Source organism: Sceloporus occidentalis, unplaced genomic scaffold, assembly GCF_023333645.1.
Source record: "Sceloporus occidentalis isolate IW3139 unplaced genomic scaffold, rSceOcc1.0.p SCAF_68, whole genome shotgun sequence".
NCBI lineage: Eukaryota > Metazoa > Chordata > Lepidosauria > Squamata > Phrynosomatidae > Sceloporus > Sceloporus occidentalis.
In genome coordinates this window covers 2,976,417-3,004,122 of record NW_028317048.1, presented here as the reverse complement: position 1 = coordinate 3,004,122, position 27,706 = coordinate 2,976,417, and the positions used below count along the sequence as shown (strand labels likewise).

Here is a 27,706-nt window from a genome sequence, read left to right as displayed (position 1 = left end):
GTGGGTATTATGCATTGTTATGTTGGAGTAGAGAAAGCAGCGCTGGCACAACCTGACACACGCGTCCTCCTGGTATGATATTATCCTTATGCACAGGATGAGGTTTTGTATGATCCCCCCCCCCCCAATTACTCTTCCATAATAAATGTATCATAAGATCACAGTGTGTTACTATCATTACCCCATAATATTATTCCTTCCATTAAAAACATGGAGCAATATATAATGCCTGGATATTGAAAATTTTGTGACTTCTTCCTCCACGTATATTTTTTTCTCAACAAGAACTAGTCATTCCAGGTTATTCCTAAAATGATGGACGCCCCACCCCTGCTTACTATTTTTTTTGAATCACCAGGAAAAGGTAATCGCATTACCCTTGTTCATACATTTTCTTTAGAGTGATATAGTTGTGGTTTTTATTAATAGGGTCACCGTGTAAGTTACTGATAAGTTAGGTCTCTAGTACATAATATACTATTTTATTGTACTTTAATCTGCAAATACCATTATGTAGGTTTGTTTAGTGTATCGATAGAGTATCGTGGAAATAATGGATGATTTATTGCTTTGCCATAACCACGAGCAGAACAATGATTGAGGTTTTAGGTTTTACAGCGGGAAGCCACTGTGACCCTCAAAGTGATCATTCACGTCAAAAGGAGCACAAAGTTCCACTCAATTATAAGTTACCAAAAAGTGTGTCTACTGTAACAAACCGACAAAAAATGTGCTTGGATTTGGTATTTTCTTTTTGGTTTTTTTTTAATTTTTTTTCACAGACTGAAGTAAACAATGATATAAAATATTACACGTTAAGGCGCACACATCAGATCAGATTTTCAACATGACGGCCAATGCCACCCACTGTACCTGACACAGCTGTGGGAAAGCATCAGTGGCCAATTCGGTGGTCGCTCTTTTCACATGAACTGAACACAAAAACTTGATGGGTTGCTTTGTGACCAACTATCACGTCACCTTGCATATCAGCAGATTCTGCTTCCACCTATTGTAACCCCCCTGCCATATATATCGCACGCACAGTCTGTTTCGCAGAGTGAGTGAACTGTTGTGAGGGATTGTCAGCACACAGTCTGAAAAAATGTGCAGATTTATCAGAAATATTGAGTTTGCAGAGCGTGCATGGAGGGCAGACTGCATCGGGAAAAAAAAAAAAAAAAAAAAAAAAAAAAAAAAAAAAAAAAAAAAAAAAAAAAAAAAATCGGTACTAATCCAGACCAGGTTCCTAATCCAGACTCCGTGCAGCCGATATAAAAGTACAGACTGCGATGCAATCTCATGGTCACCGATTTAAAGTATCCAAAGTGCTTTACCCTCCAGGGGCAGCTTAACCGGGTGTAAGAGTTCAGGACTGGTGCTGTGAGGACAGCCTGTCTCCTGGAGGCTCACCTGCAGACTCTTACTCTTCAGCCCACTGGCCACTTGCTGTGTGGCCATTCACGCGGTTGGCCCCATTACTGGACATATTGTGGATCGCTTTAGTGCCATTCAGTGCGGTATCCTCATCTTCTGAACTGCTTTCTACATCGCTTCTGTCATCTTTTAAAACCTACCAAAAAAACCCAAAATGACATAAAGAGGATCAGACTTGGGGTTCAGAGATCAACATTGAGTTTAGATGTATGCCAGAGACATTCTTTTCCTGGCCATCGTTGAGCCATGACTGGTTAATAAATTACCTTTTCATTGGCAAGAAAGCTTGACAAAACAGTTTACAGAGACTTTGTAATACACAATTACCCTCCTAGCACAAAGTGTGTTCCATGTGAATAAGGTCTCACTCAGCCTGTCCAATACATCCAAAGGGAACTAACATTTTAGACTGAGGACAGGCAAACCAGAGCTTGCAACATAGTGTCTTCTCCATGGAGTAACATGCTCAGAGCAGGAACAAAAAAAGGCAAAGTAAAGATATTAAATATCAAGTCAAAAATATGTGGTAAAGAATATAAGAACATGTTAACATACTGCCTTTTAAGGCCACTGGACAATATTATATAACTTCGCCTTTTCTATTTCTGCGCCTCTCTCGCTGACCCCAGTATCCCAACTCTTTTCTGTTCCTTTTCCATCATGCAAACACCATTCATGTAGCAGTACCATCAGTCACCGTCTCCCTCCTACATAGAGAAGTTGGGTGACTAGACCAAACATTTCACTTGTCCAATTAGTATAAAGCCCCCGAGACTACTTTGTTACTGTATTTTACATTGTTGCTACCAGCAGGTATGTTCTCCCAGTTACCTACACTGTTTTGTTGAACTTAATGGAGCTTTCCAAGGGTGTTACACATGTACCTAACAGAGAAAATCTGGACTTTTGCCCCACTAAATAAAGGTAAACCTTAAACCACAAACATACTGTACTAAAAAAAAAAAAAATCTAACTTAGGCCAGGCAAAGTTTCTGCTTGGAAAGCTGGTTAGGTCCTTAACCCCTTGGCTGCTAAGCCATTTCCCACCCTGGTGCTAAGCTGGTTTTCGGCATTTTGGTGCATCTCAAGTTTAAACGCGTTTAGAAGTAAATTTCTTGGGAATAAACTATACAAACCATATATTGTTTTTTTTCAGCACACCCAGCAGATTCCAAATATACCATGTTTATATGTGTATGTCTCATTAGGTTTGCAAAATAAAGCCAAAAATGGGAAAAAAGTGTAATTTTTCACTTCCGACTCAATAAAAACTAGTTTGTAATGTTATTTTTCTAAACTCTAATATCAAAAGCTGTGTTGCTAAATATTTGTAGTAGGTAACCGGTCTAAAATTAACAGAAATTGAGAACAGTAGACTGTTTTTCTAATATTTTATAGCTAAAAGTTAAATTTATTAGACTATCACAAAAGACATCTTTAAATTTAATGCATGGCTGCCGTCAATTAAACAGCTCTAGCTGCCAGGGATGTTAAAATATGCCAACAAAACTATATATTTTTAGAAACTACACCCCCAGCAAATGAGGTCTTAGTTGTATTTTTATCACAAATCTGACGTGCACAACAAATAAGTGAATATCACACTTCTTAAAAAAAATAAAAAAATTAAAAGCAACAAGTTCATTTATGTCTTGCGCACTCCAGTCTTGTGCTACGAATACATGCAGCCCCTCATTTGATGCGCCAAGGGGTGTAGTTTCTGAAAATATATACTTTATGTACCATAATTTAACTTGCCTGCATTTAGACAGCTCTAGACAGCTGGAATCACCCCCAAATGTTTTAAGACATCTGGGAAGTTAAATTAGGGTACATAAAGTACACATTTCAAGAAACTACACCCCTTGGAGCTTCAAATGAGGGGCTACATGTATTTCTAGGACAAAAGTTGAGTGCACAAATAATGATTGAATATGTCGCTTTGGCTAGAAAAAATTTTTTCTAACCATAGCGACATGTTCATTTGTGTCTTGCGCACTCCAGGTTTGTACTAGAAACACATGCAGCTCCTCATATGTACTTTTTGTGCCATAATTTAACTTCTTACGTGAGCAGTAATGCCACGTTAAGGCGTCAACCCTAATTACTGACCATTCACACGCCTATCATATCTCCATTCACTCGCAGAAGCACACACCATACTTTCCATACATTCACTCACAGACGCACACACACCATTCTTTCCCCTTACAATCCCAAAGAAATGATGGTAAAGGGAGAAAAAAAAAATCACTTTTACAGCAAAAATGCAAGGCGCTCCAGCGATGAGATGGTTACTCATGTACCGCACAGGCTAAATGGCTGATTTTAATAATATTTGCAGTTCATCAGGATTTCAAAAATTGCCTTCCTCTACCATTGGCTAAATTTAACCCCATGATCAAAGGGATCATGGGGTTAAAATTTTGTATCGGCCATTTTTTTAAAAGGGAACGTGACTTTATCATAGCTATATTATCACTGTGGTAACACTGGCTACCACAGTGATCATTTAGCTAGAATATTTAAACTTTTTTTTTTTTTTTTAAAGTTCAACTACTTTATGTTTAGATAATTTAATTTGGGGGTCTCTAGGCAATTTTGATCTTTATCTGCCTTTAGAGACCCCAAAAATATTTTTTTTCACTTTTTTTGTACATTTTTATTTTTTTAACTTAATATTTTTTATTTTTTTCACAAGCATTATACCGTTGGAAAGGTGAGGCGATTACCTTTCCAACGGTATATGTTGGGGGTCTGTAGCTGCTTAGATGCCCGAGATACAGGCGCAACGTCACCGGCCGACGGCAGATCGCCGGGGTAGGTGGTGATGGGAGTCCACAGACCTCCATCAAGGTAGGGTAGTGCTAGCGACGGCATGGTGCTGTCGTTAGCACCTGACTGGGACTGCTAGCGACGGCACCATGCCGTCCTTAGCAGTCAAGGGGTTAAGGAACGACAGCTAGGTCAGCCAGAAACAATACAGGCGTTTGCTCTAGATCTGACTTGGTGTAACCCTAATGGTTTTAAATATCCATCGTCCACAGTCTTTAAACAGTCAGGGTGGCCGTTTGCTTTATTTGACCCCTATCCACCAGACCACCTGCTTTATCTCAAAGTGAGAATGTTGTCCCCTTCTTCCTAAAGAACAAGGCAATGTTTTTGTATCATTGTTCAATAAATGGCCTGATCCCTGCTCCAATCGTTTAGCAGATGAGCCGTGTCATGAGTTGTGAGCGAGGCTTTATGCTGGCCATGTTGGCCACAGAGAAACCCCTAAAAGGCACCACGTGTCTCCTTGTGCAGCTCAATGATAACTGGAACCAGGGATAGTAAGAGCTCCTATAATGCGGGTCATTCCAAGTAACAACACAGTTAACATCTATTAAAAATGGGGGTTAACAGAACAGTCAGAAGGTAAAGGCAGATAAAAGAACATGTTCATTTATATATGAAGGAGGAGAGTCATTTCCATACAAGAGAGGGATTCCTCACAACAAAAGAAAACCGACATAAAATGGTGTTAGAGAAACAAGCCGTCATTCTATCAATGCAAGCTCTAAATATTTAGTTGCAGCTGAAGCAGCAAAATGCACTCCAACACCCAAAGGCATGTTAACACAGTGTTTCTAAACCGGTTCCCCTTAGTAACGACCCTCGCCAACCCCGCTATAGGCATTTTGCTTTAGCAAGTATTTGTATTTAAAGAGTTTCTCTCAGTACATCTTTCTCGCTCGTCTCATGACATCAAACACTGTATTAGCAGGCCTGCAGAACATTAGACGGAGGAAAGGCGATGGCCTAAGCAAACGTTAGGTTCTGTTTAGATGAACCCTCGGAGGCAGACATTCAACAAGAGAGTGTGTAACTACCCTGTATTACTACCGACGGAGGAAAAAACATAGCCCCAACTCCCCGACATAGCCAGTAACTCTCTGGGCCGGCCTCTCCTGGGAAGGAGAGCTGCAACTGGCCCTGCCCATGCCCCTCCTAGTCTCCACCCACTAAAGGTTGAAGCCACTCCCCCAAGGAGAGCGCTGGGTTGTTCTCAGGTATATTGATAGTTCTGTAAACTGACTGCTTACTGAATTAATGCCTGTGCAGCACAGAAAACATTTTAGGACGATACCTACTTTCCCCCTCATCAATAAAAGTAAACGGCACAGCAGGGAGAGAATAAGGGATTTATCAGCGCCACAAAACTTAATGCTCTGGAATCTTCCCTCTTAAACAAGATCTCATTCACAGCTTTTAAAAAGGTGCCGTTTCAGCCGCTAAATAATTGTAAATAATTATAAACATTCCACTAGAATTAAAAAACAACAACTAGCTGCCTCCAAATAATGTTTTGGTTTTAAAAAAAAATACATAAAGCGTTGGATGTAAAGGGAGCTCCAATGCGCTTTAATACAATTTTAAAAACTCCAGCAGTGGCATATTATCCTGTGGAAAACATCTTACTCAAAATCTCTCCAATTTCTGCTGTTTTTTTATGTTTAGGCGCACATTCTCTGCATGGATCCAATAAACACGAAAACAGAAGAGTTACTGTTAAATATCTTTCAGGCGTAAACCCCTTCATCGTATTCTTCCCTAACTCTAAAACAATTACCGAGTGCACGCAATCAGAGCATTGATATACCAGCAAGTGTGCCTCCTAACAAACCTAAAGTAAAGAGCCTCAAAAATAAGACCACTTGAAACTGGCACAATTAACTATTTATAAACCAGAGGCTTGGGGGTGTTTAATGTGGATGTGGAACAATAGGGATAGATGAGTTGGCAAACAGAGCAGATCAGACATTTGAGAAGAGCATATGTAAGAAGCCAAGATTCATCAATGATATGGACCACACACAGTCATAATCATCAGCCTCCCAGAAGTCATTGAGTGGTGTGCCCATGTTGATGAATCTGACCATATGACAGGAATGAGCATGCAGGTGGTCAAAGGGACCGAGCAGGGAGAGGATCAAAAAGGTGGGAGCAGCACAGATAAAACTTACAGACAAGGGGTGATATTTTCCAGTTCCAACCTGACACAGAGAAAAGGAGGGAGAGAAAGTGAGGTGCAGAGTGCAAAAGACATCAGAAAGTCCTACCCTGACTAGGAAACCTGGTCAGGAGAGACAGAGAGGCAGGTAGACAAGTAGTAGAAAACCCATGGGAAGAGAACTCCCCAGCGTTTGTAGGTGTTGGAGCAAAAGAAAAAACATCAGCCCCTAATTATTTCTTGCCCATCCTACACAGCTTTAAAAGCAACACACAACAACATACCTTGCCCCTGAGCATAGCCTTGTATGCAATGCGGATGATGAGGTATGACCAAATAACATGAAGAACTTGTAAGATCAGAAGAAGACCATTAAACAGCCACCAGGAAGGGTACGGTCCAATCAGATCCCAGCTCTCGAACATGGTTGTATTTAAGATCCTGAAACCAACAAAATTCACTCAATATTGTACACAGAAGTGTGCCAGACACATTTTTTATAACTATGGTTTAGATAATAGCTTAATAGGCTTTAATGAGGTTTACCAGAATGGATAAATCACGAGCCGCGTGGTCACGAATACCACCGCGAAGAACATAAAAAACGTGTCACACATCCGCTGGTACTTCGCATAATTTGTCAGTTTTGCTGCCTTTAACAAAATAAGATACATATATAAATACAATATACACGTACTATGCAGAAAGCATCCTATAATAACAATTCTCAATGTCTTCTATTTTTGCTTTTAAATGATCATTTCATTTAATTGAAGGTAAAGAGTTAATCAAAAGCTGTATCACCCATGTGAAAAAGTAATTGCCCCCTACACCGGATAACCGGTTTAACCACCCTTTGCCGAATGCGAATAAACATTTGCAATCACTGGCAATGAGTCCTTTATGTCGCTGTGGAGGAATGTTGCCCCATTCTTATTGGCAGAATTGTTTTAATTCAGCCACATTGGAGGGTTTTCAAGCATCCACTGCCACACCATCTCCATCGGATCCAAGTCAGGACTCACCCGCTCCAACACCTTCCATTGGATTGTAAGCCCATTTGAGCAGGGCCCTCCTCACCTGTGTCTATAATTTAAATTATGTATACTACTTGTTATGTCCTGTCTACCTGTTGTACAGTGCTACGGCATATTATGGCGCTATATAAAAACAAAAAATAATTTGGTTTCTTTTGAGCTATTCAGAGACTTGCTTGTCCGCTTCGGATCATTCTCATGCTGCATATCTCAACTATGCTTGAGCTGTAGCTCACGAACTGATGGTCGGACATTCTCCTGCAAGTTTTTCTGGCAGGTAGCAGAATTCATGGTTCCACCAATTATTGCAGGTCACCCCGGACTTCAAGCAGCAAAGTTACCCATCACAAGACCACCACCGTGTTTGGCTGTTGGTATGATGTGGAATATTTGTGGAATGCTGTCAGATGTAACAGGTCCCATATCTTACAAAAAGTTTGGATTCATCAGTCCACAGAATATTGTCCCAAAAGTCTTGAGGGTCATCAAATGACCTCAACTGAGGCAAGTAATGCCTGCAGTTCATTACATCTTCGTCGGGGTTCTTTTGTGACCTCCGGGATGAGTCATGCAAATTCTCGGGGTAATTATGGTCCGCCGGCCACTCCTGGGAAGGGTCACCACTGGTCCAAGTTTTCTCCATTTGTAGATAATGGCTCTCATCGTTGTTTGCCTCAGAAATTGCTTTGTAATCCTTTCCAGACCAATTGATGTCAATGACTTTGTTTCACATCTGTTCTTTGTTCCGTTTCCTTTGATTCCGGCATCATGAGCTGTTTTTTTGAGATCTTTTTAGCCTGTGCAAGACGGGTTCTATGTAATTGTTTCGATTCGACAGGGCTAGCAGAAATAATGCCTTGAACCCAATTATATACGCATTTGGTTAAATGGTTGATTCAGTAACTAAGGGGGAGTTACACATTGGGCCAAGTAGGGTTGGATAGCTTTTCCCATCTATACATGAAATCATCATTTATAAACTGCATTTTGCATTTACTCATGTTACCTTCGTCTAATATTCAAACTAGCTGAATGATCTGAAACATTTAAGTATGATAAACATGCAAAAATCAGAAGAAATCAGAAAGGGGCAAATACTTTTTTCACAGCACAGTACATTGTCACGAGGGACATTCATATTTTTTCATTACTGCAACTAGGGAAACGGCCATTAAAAAGCAAGTAATGGATATATTATTAGCACATTTAGACGCTGTCAATCACGTCAAAGTGCTTTACAGGGTTCCATTACTCAAATGGATCGCAGTTACTATTCTACATGTAATAAGTAACAGAATTGCTTAAAAAGAGGCAGAGTTTGAAAAAGATGCGATCCAAGCCACAAATATCAAGGCCCATGACAGACAGACAAATGAACAGAGATCATATCGGTGAAAGGATGAAGAGTTAAGGGAGCAGACTCACCTCTAACAAGAAATCGGAGGCATCGTGCAGGCACATTACCAGGGTCCCAACACGCACCATGTTATTGAAGTAGGAAAAGGAGATGAGGCCGACCGTGGCCAGATGGTGAACAAACATGATGAGGAAGTCCTACACACCACAAAGACAGCAAAATTAGTTGTATTGTCGTTTAACTTGGTCATCCAGACCCGCAATATATAAAACCATATTAAAAAAAATGGGTGTATTGGCACAAAGGCCAGCTGAGCTCAATTACTATCCCACTCGGAGGTGAACAAGCAGGGGAGGCTGTCTGAGCGTATCGGGGAGTAGGATGCAGGTCCCCTGCACCGCTGCATGTCCCGGGCGTCGGGCGCTAGACCCCGAATATAGGCCGCACCCCCACTTTAAAGACTTAAAGTGGGGGGAAAAAGTGCGGCCTATATTCGATCCAATACGGTATATGTTAGGCTAAGGCAGAATAATAGTACAGTAAAATATATGCCATACTTTTGTACCCTACAGAAAAAAGAAACATTAGAAAATGTCAAGGTATATAACAAGCATATCAACATTCTGGATAATGTATAAATCCTTGTAATCCAATCCAACATCAAGGATGAAACATTACGATAATTAATGTGAGAACATAAATTACCTTCATTTGGATTTATTTACTCTACAAGTAGCACAATAAAAATAATACCAATGTAAGTAGGAGACTGTCACATACACGAAAAAGCATTCCATTCGATCTATATTTCTCAGCTAAGGCATCTCATATATGCCTCCAACAATGGCGCTGCCAGGAGATTTCACGCAAAAGTTTGCCCCAACAATCCCTCAGTGAAGACTGCAATGGAATCCGGGTTCATCCATATATTTACATATAATGCAACGGGTTTTAAATGTAACTTAATAATGTTAGACAGTCTGCACAGAGCATGGCACTCTGGGGTACGTGCCAACGTGGAGAGCAGCGCGGCACGCAGGGCAATCAGCACAGAAATATTTATTCTTACCCTACAGAGGTAACCAAGTCACCAAGGGTACCCCCTAATTCAAAGAGAAGAAGAAGAGGCCTACAAAGACCCCAAGGGGATCTCTAATGTGGCACCACATGCAAAGTTTAAGAAAAAAAAAAAAATCAAGAACATTCCTGACAGCACATTACCCAATAAAAATCTAAAATACACCAGCTTCTGCTCACCAACCTTACAGGTAGAGGTGTAAAATAAAAAAAAATGCCAAGGGTCTATAGCCTTGATGATAAACAATGCCGCAAATTCCATTATATGCTTTGAAAGCATGGGCTGTGTAACTGCGTTGCAGATTTTGGCAAATTATGGCAAACCTACAGACTGGATTTGCGTCAATGCAAGGTTCAATGCAAGGTTCAACGCCAACAGACCAAGGGTGGTAAAGGAGGCCATGGCTACTGGCATGTAAGCTGGTACCTAATAAAGTGCTGGACTTCCTTCATCCATTGCATAAACAATAGTACTTTCTGAGTTGCTCATGTGTGTCCTCCAGACCTTTGAATTGTTCCAGGCCGCCTGCTCTCGCGTCGAGCTGTATACACACAGATCTATCGTAGCACCAACAGCAATCTGTCCATCGTCTGGGCTCCCTAAAATCTACACAATGTTTGTCAAGTGTGCAGCATTAACACACCAACTGTGTAATCAGAGGCCCAATGCAAGCAATTATTCAACACACGCGACACAAGTTAGAGGACAAACGGGTGGTAGCCCATTAACCGGTATTAGTGGCACAGCGAGCATGAAACGTGGTCATGGGAGGACTCGGAATAACCCGAGGTTAAGCTTATACCGCACTCAAACTATTTTACCGTTCTTGCTACATAGTTACATTGAAATCATTCCCTCTACATTATAAACTTGGGAACATGGACCTCTCTACTGAATAAATCAGCTCGTCTTAGCCGGCCTGTGCTGGTTTGTCAGACCCGTTGAATGTGTCTATTGTGAGAAGCACTGAGTACATTTGCTCTGTATAAATGAAAGCTAATAAAAGATGTAAAGACAGGCCCACAGGAATAAACGTCTACTTCTGCTACAAGCGATTGTACCGCAGCGACAGATAATTCGCACGGCAGGTGGAAAAGCAACTACATTTACCGGTCACCAGATACAACCGCAAATTAAAATTACATATAAAAAAAATATGAAAAAAAAAATGTGCAATTCCCATTATTCCATAAAGCGGGCCTGTACTCTGAGCAGGCTTTATAGCATCACATCCGAATGTATGTCATTTGGTCTGCAGTGGACTCCTCCTCTTAAGGCAGTTATGCAATATTTTTAAGTCTTTGGCATCATTGAAACAAACACGGTCTGCCATTCAATGCAAGAAACTGGCATAATTTCAGTTTTTCTTTAACAAAAAACAGTTGTGTCATAACATGATTCGACATGAATTCTTAAAAAAGACAATCACCTCTTATAACATATTTCTACTGAATAGCTTTTACACAGAGGTGAAGCCGTACACAAAGGGCCGTGCTTTTATAGAGCAATTCTGGGGAAGAAGTTCTCAAAATCCATAGGACTCTCCAGGACAGGGGCCACCTTTCCCAATATATTTATACCTATTGTACCCTAATTACAATGTGAATTTAACCACTGTACATACACACGCGCATCCATACATTATATATTATGTGTCACAAATTTAGCCTGGTGTCAAGAATATCCCACAGCGATGAGTGTGCAAAATGCATTAAGATATGCACATGAAGTTATTGGCTTGGATTTAAAGTGTTTAATTTTATGAATGGGAGCAGAAGGGAGGCACAGCTTTGATGCACCTTCGTTCTTCGCAGTCATTTTGTAGGTTTGCCATAATTTGCAGCACAATTACACAGCATATTTGGTGGAGAACAAATGGTGTATTTTAGATTTTTGCTGAGGTGTCGGGAATGTTTTTTTAAAGTATTTAATTTATTATTTTATAAAAATAAAAGCCACAGACCATACAGCTTAGCCTCACAATCCCAGTAGGGAGGACCTACAAGCACACACATTTGACACAGATAATTATGAACAGGGCCGCCATCAGAAGTTTTGGGGCCCCTTACAGAACAAATAGTCTTAGCCTCCCTCGCCTGATGACCCTCCCTCCACACCACCAGGATTTCCTCTTCTTATGTCAGACACAGTGGGTTTCTGACCTGGTGCTGGCTGCAGCTTAAACTGAGCTCCGTGTGGAGGGACTCAGCCAATCAAGAAAGGCTTCTAAACTCTCAGGCAATCAGGAGAGTTGAGAAGTGCCTCCTGATTGGCTGAGACCTCCTTCCCCCTAGTGAAGGCTCCTCCAGCCTCCTGTAATCAGTGACCAGTGCAGAGCTTTTTTGTTGTTATAAACTTAGTGAGGCTTTGTCTCTACGAGCAAGCCCCCCCAGCACAGCCCCTTACAGCTGTAATAGTTGGACCCCCTGGACATGAATTGGACATAACATTGTCCCTTCTGTACTGTAATGGAGTACTACAGGCTGTAGAATTCCAGCACATAAGTCATGCATCAATTTTACACACAGTGACTTCTACACCAAGAGGACACTAACAGAGTTAGTGCGGAGGGTGCATACTCACACAGAAGCGCTCTCGTGTCTGCACAAAGAAGATTTGCATTCCAAACAAGGCTGACGGGCAATTACGCAGCAATGTGGTTCAGCTTCTGCGTATCGGATGCTTGTATAGGATGGAGAGCGCCAGTAAAATCAGGCTCATACTCACACACACACACTCACACTCTAACAAGGCCACGTTCTAGGGAGACACATGATGATGATGACGATTGCCCTGAGGATGTGTAGGAAATCCTTTGCCTTCCTAAAAATCATAAATTCGATTCCACTGGTAGACAAAGCTGTGATCGCTGCATAATTGCACATTTAATCAGGATCCCGATGGCTTAGGGGCTCCTGTAGAGTTAAGATCATTTCTGGAGCAGACCCATCGATTGGGTGCAGCAGAAAAAACGAGTTGAGAATGAACCCTGTTACTCAAACCCGCTGCTTTACTTTAAGGTTTTGTATTTAGAGCAACATGTTGGTTTGATGAAATAAGAACCAAAACATTGTGGATGCCGGTTTTGCTTTCCTTAGTACCTGCGCAGTCACAGGTCCAAAAATACTTTAATACCTTCATAAAAAATACATCACAACGGCAAGATAAACAGCCTTTTATCGAGCTGTTACAAAGTGCCGGTGATCAGTCGGTATTCTAGGACTCGATTAATTTTACAGCGAGAAAAGTCGGGGGGGGGTCTGGTCAGTGTGTGTTTATGCACATTTGCCTTATCACTAATATGACAAAAATAGCATTTTAGGAGCGACATTTCTTTTAATTAAACACAACGGTGAATATTTAATCGTGATTAAGGAATAGGAGCTACCGGAGCTCTATAGCAGTCTTACCTTGCGCTTGATATCTGTAAACTGGGAGAACATAAGGGACCAGTAAAACGCCAGTTCCGTGATATAATAGTAGTATAGCCCCGGAGTGAGCGGCTGAAAAGAGAAAGGAAGCGTAAATATCGGAAATATATGTAGAAAGATGACTGCTTTCCCTCTCAAAGCGGAATGAACGCCATAACAGCATTAATAACTAAACTGATTCTCTAAAACATGTGCTTTTTGTTTGTCACCCGCAGCGGTATTTTGGACATACTGACAAAAGTAATCAAAAATGAAGTACCGTATTTGCTCGATTATAAGACGACCTTGATTATAAGACGACCCCCCAAAATCTAAAAATTAATTTAGGAAAAAAACAAAAAGCCTGAATATAAGACTACCCTATAGGAAAAAAGTTTTACTAGTAAATATTAATTCATGTAAACAGTTTTTTCATATTTATTAAAAGCTATGATTGAGAAAAATATATATATTTTTATTTCCTTTTATTTGCCAACCTGCCCCCCCAGTGTTGCCACTCTGCCCCAAGAAATGCCTTATACCCACTATTTGCCACTCTGCCCCATGATGTGCCTTTTAACCCTCTATATGCCACTCTGCCTCCAGAAATGTCTTATACCCTCCTATATGCCACTCTGCCCCATGATATGCCTTTTAACCCCCTATATGCCAGAGTGGCATATAGGGGATTAAAAGGCATATCATGGGGCAGAGTTGCATATAGGGGGTTAAAAGGCATTTCTGGAGGTATATATATATATATTAGGGCTGCAACTAACGATTATTTTAATAATCGATTAGTTGGCCGATTATTTTTTCGATTAATCGATTAATCGGATAAAAAAACCAATATGCAAATTTTTAGTTTATTTAAAATAATCTAATGAACTGGATGTTAAAAAACAACTTAAAATTTACATTAACATTCTTATTTTGTTATGATGTAATAAAAAAACAATATTTTCAAAGTACAAAAACCCAAACACAATATTTATGAAACAAAATAACCCCAAACATTCTGAAAAGAGGTGGACTATTACTGTTCAAGAAACTTTGCCCCAGCCCTGGTACTTTGCACCCAGCCCTGGCACTTTGCACCCAGCACTTTGCACCCAGCACTTTGCCCCACCCCTGGCACTTTGCACCCGGCACTCAGCACTTTGCCCCAGCCCTGGCACTTTGCACCCAGCCCTGGCACTTTGTACCCGGCACTTTGCCCCCGGCACTTTGCCCCCGGCCCTGGCACTTTGCACCCGGCACTCAGCCCCACCCCTGGCACTTTGCACCCAGCACTTTGCACCCGGCACTTTGCACCCGGCACTTTGCACCCAGCCCTGGCACTTTGCACCCAGCACTCTGCCCCAGCCCTGGCACCCAGCACTTTGCACTCAGCACTTTGCACCCAGCCCTGGCACTTTGCACCCAGCCCTGGCACTTTGCACCCAGCACTTTGCACTGTGCCCCTGCACCCAGTCTCCAACTCTGCCCTGCACCCAGCCCTGCCCCCACACTCACACCCTGCCCCCACACTCACACCCTGCACCCACTCTGCCCTGCACCCACACTCACACCCTGCCCTGCATCCACACCCCCACTCTGCCCTGCACCCAGTCTCCCACTCTGCCCTGCACCCCCACCCCCACTCTGCCCTGCACCCAGTCTCCTGCCCTGCCCCCACACTCACACCCTGCCCTGCACCCCCACCGCCACTCTGCCCTGCACTCAGTCTCCTACCCTGGCCTGCCCCCCCACCCCCACTCTGCCCTGCATCCCCTGAAACCCCACCCCCACCCCCGCGAATCGCTCTGTGCGAACGGAGCCACTCGCACAGAGCGAACCACTCTGTGCGAACGGAGCCACTCGCACAGAGCGAACCGCTCTGTGCGAACGGAGCCACTCGCACAGAGCGAATCGCACAGACATGAAGAATACTTACCTCCGGAACGCGTCACATCCGTCACGCAGTGCAGAGCGTGTAGCGGAAGCAGGGAACGCTCGCGGAGGTAAGTAAAAGGAGCCAACAACGAATCGATCACTCGATTAATCGATAACGGAAATCGTCGACAACGATTTCCGTTATCGATTATTATCGATTTTATCGATTCGTTGTTTCAGCCCTAATATATATAACTGCTAACAGCAATCACACTCCTATCAAGCCAAGGCAGCCAGTACATGCTGGAACCTGGGGATGATAGGAGTGTGAGTACAGCCTCCCTATGCCATGCTACCACCACCCCCCTTACACATCCATGCTATCACACACACACACACACACACAAACACTCATTCTAAAACATTTAAATACTCATTCATTCCATTAATCACACATAATCACAAAAACCCTACCCCACCCCCTTACCTAAACTGCAGATCTCCCACTCGAAGACTTCTGCAGGGGCCCGGCTGTACGAGCAACTTCTCTGGCCCCGCCCCCAGAGGAAGGAGGGGGAGGCAGAATTTTGTGACACTCTGCTACTTTCCTGTTCTCCTGCTGCTAGAAGAGACGCTGCTCGTGACCAAAGCACTGGTAAGCAGCATGGCCCCAGCGGACATTTTTTTGAGGTCTGTTTAGAAGACGACCTCGATTATAAGACGAGGGGTATTTTTCAGAGCAGTTGCTCTGAAAAAAACCTTGTCTTATAATCGAACAAATACGGTATTTAAGAGAAAGGGAACTCCCTTTTTTATATATTATATATATATATATATATATATATATATATATATATATATATATACATACACACACACACACACACACACACACACGTATATACACCAGTATCAATTAAAAAGGCACCACCTCCATTTTCTTTCTATATGTGGCACAGTTGTGTTGCCCGTCTCGTATCTTGAAATATTGTTAGGAATCTTATTTTATATTGTAACCCCATGAATAATTTTTGCTTTAATTTTACATAAATGCCATTAGTTAAAAAAAAAAAAAAATACAAACCCCACAAGTACCTGATAAGGATAATTATACCAACACTGTCGTGTATCCCAGAACCAAGGCGTCTGCAACAACAAAAAATAACACGTAAGAGATTTTTATGTGACGTACGACGGCACTGCTTTACCGACGGGTATTTTTTTGCGGGGGAATTGATCATTTCAGCTCGACAGCCTTGCTGTGTATTCTGAACCCGTCTGATTCTCCTGCAGGAAGAGCTTAGTTGGCCCAACATATCATCACAATGTAAATTTGGGGGAGATTACTTTAAAAAGTAACCTCACCGATTAACCGTGCATCATTCGGGGCATAAAGAATAATGGCTATTCCAGCAAACAAACCTTTCATACGTCTAGGCTGGAAGTCAAATATTTTAGCGTCTCCGTTCAGATACCCTCTTCAAAGCGCAGGGTGCCGTGAAAAGAACGCACTCTCCCCCGCTTTTATTTATTTTGACTGCTACCTGAGAAACACTTATGTTACAGTTATGTTCCAGCTCTCATCGCGAAAATAAAAATGTAAAATCTTAAATATAATAAATATTGAAGCTTGTCTCTCTTCCATGAGAAACATACGGGTTAAAAGTCTATAAGCACCCATATAGTGCGCCTGTGTATGTTACGGTATGTCGGTTCCATGATTTCCCATGCAGATGCACTGTGGGTGTTTATAGAATTTTAACCCCTTATTTACAGTGTGCTTTGTGCCCAAAAAACATGAGGCTTTTTCAAAGCATTTTAACATTATGTTTCCTTAACCATGATTCTACTTCTACATTTTATATTTACTATGAAAACGATTCCCAAACCAGCTCAGTTAACCAAAACACCACAAAATATACGATTCCTATGTATGTGCCCGACCAAAGTGGGACACTAAGTATGGGATATGCGGCTGGCTCCTGTGGCCCACTTATCCCGTTTGTGGCTTACACTGAAATTACTAAACTACTGGTAAAGAAAGAAAAGACATCAGGCAGTTGAAGGCCGCAGCCCAGAACTTAAGCCATGTACTACAGGAATGCCGAAAACTGAGCATTTTTCATAAGAAATCCCCGTCCATGACCTTATCTCACCACAATGACGCGCACACTTAAAATCCCCTAATACCCAGGAAAACACCAAAAAAAACAAAAAACCCATTACATTAAAATGGCAGTTCCACTCACCGACCACAGAAATCGTATTCCATAGGAAAAGATATACAGGTAAAATGTAAACCTCCACCTAAAAAGAAAGGCAGGGAGACACTGGAGTTTAGTCACCTAATACCAGGACTGGTGGCAAATACAGGGCAAACAGGGCATTGTGGGTTTGGTTCCTGATACCAAGGATAGGTAATTCTTCTTTGATCTGATATTTAGGCTTTTCAACTGGCAGAATATCTCTGTTTACAGCAACGTTTTGAATAAAAATGCATTTCCCTGGAATAATAGAGAAACACTAATCTCACCCATAAACATAGTGCAGAATGTCCTCTGTTACAAAAATCATATACTTAAAACATCTTGTTTTGTTGCCAAACGATGTAAATTTATGCAGTTTTAAGAAACACTCCATCGCTGTCTCTGAATCTGGGAGCAACCAGGAAGAAAAAACCCTGTTATCGCATGATACACTATTAGAAATTTCACGTTGATTTCCGCACATGGTGTATCGGCTCCAAATGTATTTATTTATTTTATGGTTGACAATAAGGGGCCAGCTTTTTTCTGCGAAATATAAGACGTGTTTCAGGTGATTGCTCATCTCCACACATCTAAACAGGTGATGGGAATATGTACACAAGCGTATAGATAGATATGGCCAACAATAACCCCCTGAAGTTAGTGGCCTCTGTCTCTGGCTGTCACAGGGAAATACTCCAGCAGCCTTTTGTAAGCGAAACACTGCTTTTTTTTGTTAAATCCCCCCCAAAAAGAAAACAGAGGAGCTCTGTAAGAGGATAGACCTGGAGTGCCGTTTTACTTACATGCTCTCACAAAACTTTGTTAGCATGCTGGGTTTATCCTGATTCCGCCTCTGTCTGAACCATCTCTGTATCTTCCTCGCATCCCAGTCCAATTGTTTGGATAGTCCTTCCAGCCGCTTTCCATCGGGACACTAAAGAACACAGCGTTTCAGTTAGGCACAAACTAAAACTACCGTATTTGCTCGATTATAAGACGACCCCCCAAAATCTGAATATTAATTTATGAAAAAAAGAAAAAGCCTGAATATAAGATGACCCTATAGGAAAAGTTACCAGTAAATGTTAATTCATGTAAACTATGTGAAGAATTGTTTGTTAATATAAGCTACAATTGGGAAAAAGATTTGTTTTTATTTCCTTTTTTTTCAACCTGCCCCAGAAATGCCTTATACCCCCTATATGCCACTGTGCCCCATGATATGCCTTTTAACCCTCTAAATGCCACTGTGCCCCATGACACACCTTTTAACCCTCTATATGCCATTGTGTCCCATGATATGCCTTTTGACCCCCTATGTGCCACTCTGCCTCCAGAAATGCCTTATACCCCCTATATGCCACTGTGCCCCATGATATGCCTTTTAAGCCTCTAAATGCCACTGTGCCCCATGATACACCTTTTAACCCTCTAAATGCCATTGTGTCCCATGATATGCCTTTTGACCCCCTATGTGCCACTCTGCCTCCAGAAATGCCTTATACCCCCTATATGCCACTCTGGCATTTAGGTGGTTTAAAGGCAAATTATGGGGCAGAGTGGCATATAGCGAGGTATAGGGCATTTCAGGAGGCAGAGTGGCCTATAGAGGGTTAAAAGGCATTTCTGGAGGCAGAGTGGCATTAAGGGGGTTAAAAGGCATTTCACAGAGCACTCTGCCTCCAGAAATGCCTTACGCCCCCCATTTAACACTCCCTCCCCCTCCAAACTTGTGTTATGCCCCCTCCAACTTACTAGTGCTTCTGAGTCCCCCGGTGCTTAGTCCGGGCAGCGTGTAGAGCTCTATGCGTTTTGCGTAGAGCGGAAGTTGTCTACGCGAATCGCATAGAGCTTTACATACTGCCCGGACTAGGCACCGGGGGACTCAGAAGCACCGGTAAGTTGGGAGGGGGCATAACACAAGAGGATCCAGGTCCCCTCCATCTGAGTCCAAGGTGCTTAACTCCGGGCAGAATGTAGAACTCTACGCGATTTGCGTAGACAACTTCCGCTCTACGCGAATCGCGTAGAGCTCTACACGCTGCCTGGACTAAGCACCGGGGACTCAGAAGCACCCGGAAGTTGGGGGGAGGAGGCATACACAGGAGGATCCAGGTCCCCTGCATCGCTGCAGGGGATCTGAACCTTAGTCTCATAGTCAGACATATTTGAGGTCTGATTATAAGACGACCCCGATTATAAGACGAGGGGTATTTTTCAGAGCATTTGCTCTGGAAAAAACCTCGTCTTATAATCGAGCAAATACGGTATATAGAAATATACGGCTTGTTCTAATGTGCGAGCGCCGCATAAGGTTATACAGTAACTTAATAACTTCGGAACCTTCTGGAAGCAATTTAATGCCTCCCTCAGAGTTTTTATATATTATGGTTTTCTACCCAGTCATCATTTAGTTTAAAGCCATCAGTAATTATATTACGGGCGCTGAATGAGTGCATGAACCCCAAAGTATCTGGGATGTTACATTCCACGCGGTCGACTTCCTCTGCGGTTAAGCGTCCGCCGTTCGGCGGGGAGACATCGCCTTCATGCCTCTTCTGTGCTGCGCGCTCAGGACGTGTGAATTCACTCACTATTTTTGATAAGAGATTCACGGGCCTCCTTTTTTAGGTTATTTAAACAAACAAAAAAATCCATATTACTGATGCTTTAATATAGTGGGGTTCCACCTGCATAATAATGAGATTGAGGTTTTGGGTCTGATAGAGGGATTAAAATAGGCTCTTCACGTTGGTGAATAAAACAGCTGATCCGTGGCTTTTCCCAAACTCTACATGTTAACATACCTTTAAACAAAAAAAAACACAGCTTTTGTATGGGACAGCCTATTTTGATTTCTGGTTCTTAGGTCTGCAGGATTATTCCTCCCCATTGAGTTTGATTGCAGACTTTGTAAGGTCACTTTAGGGCCTTATGATTAGATAATGCTAGATTTGCCACAGGCTGCACCTTAGCTTCGCTTCTATGAAGTGAACTTTAACCCTTACTTTATCAAGGCTTTTTCATGCCATTTTTACCGTAAGCGGGTTTAATCAAGATCCTCCTTTTCTGTGTTATTAATGTATTATCTGTATTATTAATGTATTATCTTTATTATAGATACACTTTTTTTTGTGTGTTCTAGAGGGCCACATAAATTCCTTAGTATCCTATAGAGTATTATATGGCTGCAACTAACGATTACTTTCATAATCGATTAGTTGGCCGATTATTTTTTCAATTAATCGGATAATAAAAATGAATGTAAATTTTTGCCCATGCTGACCCTTTTCCACTGATGAAAGCGCCTACAATGGGCACGTGAGCATAAGAACTGGACCACGGAGCAATGGAAGAGGGTGGCCTGGTCCGACGTTTTCTTTTACATCATGTGGATCGTCGAGTACGTGTTCGTTGTTTACCTGGAGAACACATGGCACCAGGATGCAGTAAGGGAAGAAGGCAAGCCAGCGGAGGCAGTGTGATGCTTTGGGCAATGTTCTGCTGGGAATCATTGGGTCCTGCCATTCATGTGGAGGTTACTTTGACATGTATCACCTACCTAAGCATTGTTGCAGCCCATGTACACCCTTTCGTGGACATGATATTCTCTTATGGAATTGGCCTCTTTCAGCAGAATAATGCGCCCTGCCACAAAAGCAAAAACGGTTCAAGAATGGTGTGAGGAACAGAATGAGTTGAGGGTGTTGACTTGGCCTCCAAATTCCCCAGATCTCAATCCAATCAAACATCTGTGAGATGTGCTGGACAAACAAATCCGATCCAGTGAGGCCCCACCTCGCAACAAGAATTAAAGGATCTGCTGCTAACGTCTTGGTGACAGATACCTCAGGTCAGGGCTGCTTTGGAGGCAAAAAGGGGACCTACACAATATTAGGCAGGTGGTCAAGCATTTGCTTGAAGAAGAAAAAAAAAAAAATCAATACAGTGAAAACTATCAACATCTGCAGGAAGCTGCCCCTTTGTGTATGTTTAGATGAGAAATTTGAGCAATCCAGTTCAAGAAAGGGTTCAGCAGAAACTACGAAGAAAAGGTATTCACAGAGACTAAAATTGTCTCACAAACCAGTGCTATTTGCGGCATATTCCTCCGTTCATTCTGGAGCGGGGAGTAGCCCCTTCCATTTGATGTTACATATTATATAGTAATGGCTCTTTTAACACTGGGGCATGTTCTGCACGGATTAGGAGCCTGGAGGCGCACCTTCGCGTGAAGGGCTGCAATGTCAGCACCATAAAACATACTAGGGTATTAACAGCAATAAAACCAAATCCCTTAAAGTTCCTTTGGCTGAAGCACTAAATATAACCTGCCGTATAGAAGTATAGAGAATGGATACAAACTCATGAAAAATACACTAACAGAATATTAACAAAGTGGCGGTTTGGGTTACATGGTAAAATCCAAGCAAATCATTGACAGAGAGGCACAATAAGCAGACTTTACCCTAAATCGTCCTCCATTCCACCTCCCACACCTGTTATTACTAAGCCAATGGTGATATTAACGTGCAAGGTGCACAGCTAAGGTGACCTGGAGGGGTTATATTGCTTTTATGACTTCCCTGAGCGCTACAGCATTGATAACGTCTTAGATTCTTCAAAACACTTAAAACTCTGCCCTCCGTGTGAAGGGTCCAAAACGCAGAGTTAGATTCCATTTAATTTGCACAAAGATAAACATGCTTGGCGTTTCTATTATGAAACCCGAGGGGAAAAATAACCAAGAAGAGGAGGGACATTTAGGCAACTTTTAACACTTTTTAAAGTGGGTCAGGAAAATAATTATTCCTACAGTGAACTGCAACTCAAGTTTGTTGATGCAACAGAACAATGCCTGATTTAAAGAAATAAATGCCGTTGACCTAATAGAGCAGGTGTTTCCTTGAAAAGAATATATAAAAAAAAAAAGGAAAGAGACACATAGTTGGGGTTAATGCTACTTCCTGGTCTTAAAGGAAACCAAGTAAGGCAGCAGACAAAATCATGATTTATCGCGCACTCCGTTACGCCACAGAGCAGCAAAGTACCTCTCGGCCCTGAAGGAAGTCACAAGGGCAACGGGATCAACCAGCTCTATCCAAACAGGGCCCCGGGCAACGTTTAGCAGGACCCGCTATTTCCCACAAGGTGATCTCTAACGCATCAATCTCCTGGTAAAGCGGATCGCTTTAGCTTTAAGGTACTAGAAATAAATGTGTCATTGAAAAAGGATATTGTGACACTCTTCTGTTAAACCTGTTCATGGTGCTATCAACAGAAATAAAAACTATAGCTATGGCTGTTTGTGGAAGACCCATGTTAATACAAAGCAAGACGCACTCCACACACACAGAGCTCCCTGCTCTAGACCAAGGATCTAGAAGAGAACAGATTATCTACTGGAAGAAGAAGAAGAAGTCCATCAGATTATCTACTGGAAGAAGAAGAAGAAGTCCATCAGATTATCTACTGGAAGAAGAAGAAGAAGTCCATCAGATTATCTACTGGAAGAAGAAGAAGAAGTCCATCAGATTATCTACTGGAAGAAGAAGTCCATCACCCAGACTGCTGTCAATTCAGATCTGTCCCATGACCAGGCATTTGCCGGCACTCGCACTGCACCGTGTGCTTTCGGGAAGCTCACTTAAATATTTCTCACATTCAAGGTAATCAGTTATTACATTAAGCACAAAAGGTTCACTTTAAATCAAAACCGCAGAACTCCATAAAATTATTGATTTTAACGTTTTTAAACAATAAGAGGCTTCACATAGTCCTCGTTTGGCCCTTAACATCCACCGCTGCTTTATGTTTTTTCCGTCTCTGGAGAAGAGACAAACTATGACCCTTAAATAAGAACCTCCAAAGATAGTGAGTCGATGTATTATTACCAGTCTACTGGTAATAGTTTTGGTTTTTTTGTTCTTCACAAAACAGGCGGCCAGTAATATACAGCACCTATTCCCAGCGGAAGCCATTGTTTCGGCTGCCGTCGGGACTGAAGCACAGCATATAGTGAAGAAGAAGCAGAAAAGAATGCATCTAGGAAGGGTGCCTGCTATGTCAGGGAGGGAAAGCCATTTACAGGAAGGAAGATAAAGAAACATCCAACACTGGATTATCCAAATAAACAACGCACTTCACAGCGAGCAGTGGGTTGACTCAGACGGTAGTGTTAAAGGAATTATCGATTACACATTTTAAACACATTGTCCAAAGTAGGGCTGCAACTAACGATTATTTTAATAATCGATTAGTTGGCCAATTATTTTTTTGATTAATCGGATAAAAAATGCAATTTTTTTTTTAATTTAAAATAATGTAATAAAAAAACGTACAATTTACACTTTCATCTCTTTATTGCAATGGCCTCTCGCTATTCACCTTCTTATTTTACTGACATAATAAAAGCTACAAGAACCCAAACACAGTGTTTCTCAAACTAGGTTTTAATACAAAGTTATTAGTAAATATTAATTCATATTTTTCATATTTAATAAAAACTATGAGAAAAAAGGCTTGTTTACATTTTTTTTATTTACCAAACTGCCCCCGGTTATGCACATCTGACCCCCAGCTTGACACTCTGCCCCCATATATGCCTTATACCTCTTATATGCCAGATTCCACTGTGCCCCTGATATGCCTTATACTCCTTATATGCCAGTGATATGCAACTGAGCCCCCTGATATACCTTTTATCCCCAGATATGTCTTATGCCCCCCTGATATGCCTAATATCGATATGCCTTATAACTTCCAATATGCCACTCGCCCCCATTTAAGCCTTATACCTCCCTATATGCCACTGTGCACCCTGATATGCCACTCCGCTCCCCATAAATGCCCTGCACCACCCTGAAATTCATTATACTCCCTGATTCACCACTCTGCCTCCCTCAGATATGCCACTCTGAAATTCATTATACCCCCCATACACCACTCTACCTCCCCCAGATATGCCATTCTGCCTTCCTGAAATTCATTACACCCCCATACACCACTCTGCTACCCTGAAATTCATTATACCCCCCATACACCACTATAACTCACCCATACTCCACTCTGCCTCCCCCCCCCTCCCATACACCACTCTAACCCCCCCTCCCATACACCACTCTAATCCCCCCTCCCATACACCACTCTAACCCCCCCTCCCATACACCACTCTAACCCCCCCTCCCACACACCACTCTAACCCCCCCTCCCACACACCACTCTGCCTCCACCCCCCTCCCATACACCACTCTGCCTCTCTCCCGACTCCCTGGTGTTTTGTGAACCTCCGTTGCTAACAGACACTTTCACTGCAGCTTCATAGCAGCAGTTTAGCCGTCAGATGCTACTAACCTTTGTGATGGACATAAAGACTTTTTCTAGGATGGCGTTGGGCTGTGCTCTGCGTGGGCCGCTGCCCTGTATGCCTAATCGAAGCGCACATGGCTTTGCGATGAACCTGGAAGGAACATTATTGTACAGAATTAGTTTGAAATAAAGCAAGTGTAAAGGTTCTGTATGAAGTCAGACAATTAAAGGGAATCACACTTTTCAAACATAAGTTTCAACATCTTGTAAAAAAAAAAAAAAAAAAAAAAGCCAAATTAATTTCAGATCAAAATGTTCTGTACATCTTGGAGACATGTGTACTGCTTTCAGATACCAAAGACCACCATTAACATGATTTACGACGGCAGCAAAATGTAAATATGTCAGCCAATTATTATTCTTCTGGTATTCTAGACAATGTCTCCAGAACTGCCCTTTGGCACACGGTGAACACAATTAGCCATCAGTGATTCCAAGGGCTTAACACCTCTCATTCCTCCCCCCTTACCGCTTGGTTATCTAGAACAACTACTGAGGGGGGTACTTATCGCTTCCCATCCCGCTTCGCAATTTCAACTCAAACGGATTAAAAGCCACATGATCCTGACATATCTAAAGCATAATGGGTAAAGAAAGCTGGGTGACTACAAACACTGGTTCTTGAACTGTAATGTCCATTTGTGTCCAAATACCAGGGACCCACCTGCAAGCTGCGTGTGTTGAACACTTATGCATGTACCCGTTTTATGACATTTTACACACATGTGAATTTGGTGTTCACTTACGTGCAGTTACACCATATAGAATATAACCAAAATGCACCAAATTCACATTAAAATAACCAAAACAAGTGTTGGCAAAGTCCTAAACCACCGCAGCACTACGGAGGTCTAAACGCCGGCCACATCGCTCTATAAGCCTTAGACAGACCAGACGGCGTCATCTCACTGCATCACTGTACATTAAATCCATAAGGACCAGCACTATAGAAGCCCTGCCACAAAGCAGCTGGAACAGTGTGGTTTTCTGAGGAGCGGCCAGCGCATGATCTACAATGTATAGTTCCAATGTTTGTTTTTTTCTATTGAATTACTAAACCAGAGCATTTTGATATCTATCAGGATAACCGGTAACACCAGTACCACTCGCTCCCGTGAGACACTTCCACTTCCAGAAAGACACTACCATTGAGTTCATCTCAGTGACATTCCCATGAACTTCTTCACCTGATCAGGAGAGACAATATCTGATATAAGTATGAAGCGGAGGTTCCATAAAGCCTTCGCAGGACAAAGAATATAACATTTTTCCTCCATGGTCAAAAGGACAAACACAGCATTTCAGGCCAATGGTTTTCCGCAGTTCATCCATTAGTACAGATACAAAATCCATGATGGAAATAAGTCAACCTTTTTCCTTAATACTATGCTATTAGTGTCATTAACTTCGTAACTATCAAATCATTCTAAAACGCCCGATAATAAGGAGGATTGCATTTCCACAACGTGACAGGACTAGATTCATGAATAAAGTCATTTCCCCGAACATAGAATGCAGCACTCAGCTTGCGACATTATTGTGACATCCTGATGTGACCCAAGCAAGCCGTGCACAGTGTATACTAACACAACATACACTGGATATTCAACGGACAGGCATGAATGGACTCGAAAGCTCCGGCCATTGTGTGCCAACAGGGCTCGCTGGCCATTCAAATAGAAGGTTAGGGGTCATCAATATCACCGACTCAGAAGGCGTTTATTCTACAGTGATCGTGTTAAGCTTTTGTCGCCTTTGCTATAGATCAGCGCGTGACAAATCTGCTAATACCAGGTGGGAAGAGGATGACCTACAAGAGACTGAAATAGTCTCTGGAACATGCGATTATTATTTCATTTCATTATTATTTCATATATCGCCATCATATTTCTCAGCGCTGTACAATGGGTAATCAGGCCGGAAGTAGTGCATAACATGATCTGACTCACAGAAATAAGAGGTATGGAGGCTGCTCACAGAGCTTACAATCTAGAGATGAACAATGGCAGCCAAACTATCCCTAGAACCAGCTTCCTGGACAATACATGGCATTTTTACCATCACAGAATCTACACCAGAATAGCCATCATAGCAGTGATAGAAAAAGCATCCGGATCCTCAGTGCGAACAGCTCGCTGATTACATATCAACCAAATCACAAGACCTCAAGCCCAAAGGACTGAGCAGACATGCCAAGCCGGGTACATGTATGTATAAAACATGAGACATCTGCAGAGGCTTCTCCGCACCGCCTGCTCAGCCTGGACCAACAGGACGAGACAGACCCGCCGGGACAGCCAAAGAAACTCCCGGCCCGGTGATTCGGCTCCGCGGATCCCGGGGAGATCGGTGCTGAGATATCGCCACAGTCTCTGGGCCCATCGTGCCAGCACCCAGAACGAGAGACAAACACGCACTCCCGCAGCCTCACGGTATGTGCGACCGCTAAGCCAGATGGAGTATAGGCCGTTCCCCCAGACGACACTCGCTGTTCGGGGAGACGGGGCGCAGGAGGACCCCTCACCTTTCGAATAACAGCCTGACTGCGAAGATCCCTAGTGCTACGGGGAAGGCGGACAGGATGTGTCCAGCTCGTGGGTACTGCTCCCCGGACTCTGTGTCCGCCAAGTCCGCCCAGGTGACGTTCTGTGGCAGCCAAAAGCGCTCGTTCCAGAACCAGGCCGCGAGAGCCGACATCTTCCTTGCGCTCCACCGGGGTCTGGGGCTCGCCGCACTCGGGGTGGGGGGGGGGGAGACGCGGTCCCCCGCTACTCAGTCTGACACGGAAACTAGGCGGGACTCGCAAGGCTGTTCGAGAAACCCCGCCTCCAAACCAGACCGCACCCGGAATCTGTCGTCTAACTCACCGCCATCTTGCTACACCCGACTGCGACTTCAGACC

The 27,706-nt window shown here is 42.7% G+C and overlaps 1 protein-coding gene across 1 annotated transcript; it reads right to left on the bottom strand.

The window, feature by feature from the left end:
* Positions 1-1,423: 1,423 nt before the first annotated feature.
* On the bottom strand, positions 1,424-27,501 carry LOC149286515 (ceramide synthase 5-like). The gene is made up of 10 exons (XM_089493985.1): positions 27,329-27,501; positions 24,790-24,895; positions 18,240-18,370; positions 17,437-17,494; positions 16,283-16,333; positions 13,313-13,405; positions 8,893-9,021; positions 6,977-7,083; positions 6,715-6,871; positions 1,424-1,573 (listed from the first exon to the last, which is right to left on the bottom strand). Exons 1-10 carry the CDS (start codon positions 27,499-27,501, stop codon positions 1,424-1,426), a joined length of 1,155 nt encoding a protein of 384 aa, XP_089350111.1.
* Positions 27,502-27,706: the final 205 nt, after the last annotated feature.

What these genes read in the sequence shown, in the direction of transcription:
- LOC149286515 (XM_089493985.1), bottom strand. Translation starts at nt 27,501, where the DNA reads ATGTCGGCTCTCGCGGCCTGGTTCTGGAACGAGCGCTTTTGGCTGCCA. An exon ending in GGTATAATTATCCTTATCAG is followed by an intron (nt 13,406 to 16,282) that starts GTACTTGTGGGG and finishes TTCTCTTTTCAG; the next exon opens with CCGCTCACTCCGGGGCTATA. An exon ending in CCTCCGATTTCTTGTTAGAG is followed by an intron (nt 7,084 to 8,892) that starts GTGAGTCTGCTC and finishes ATTTTGTTAAAG; the next exon opens with GCAGCAAAACTGACAAATTA.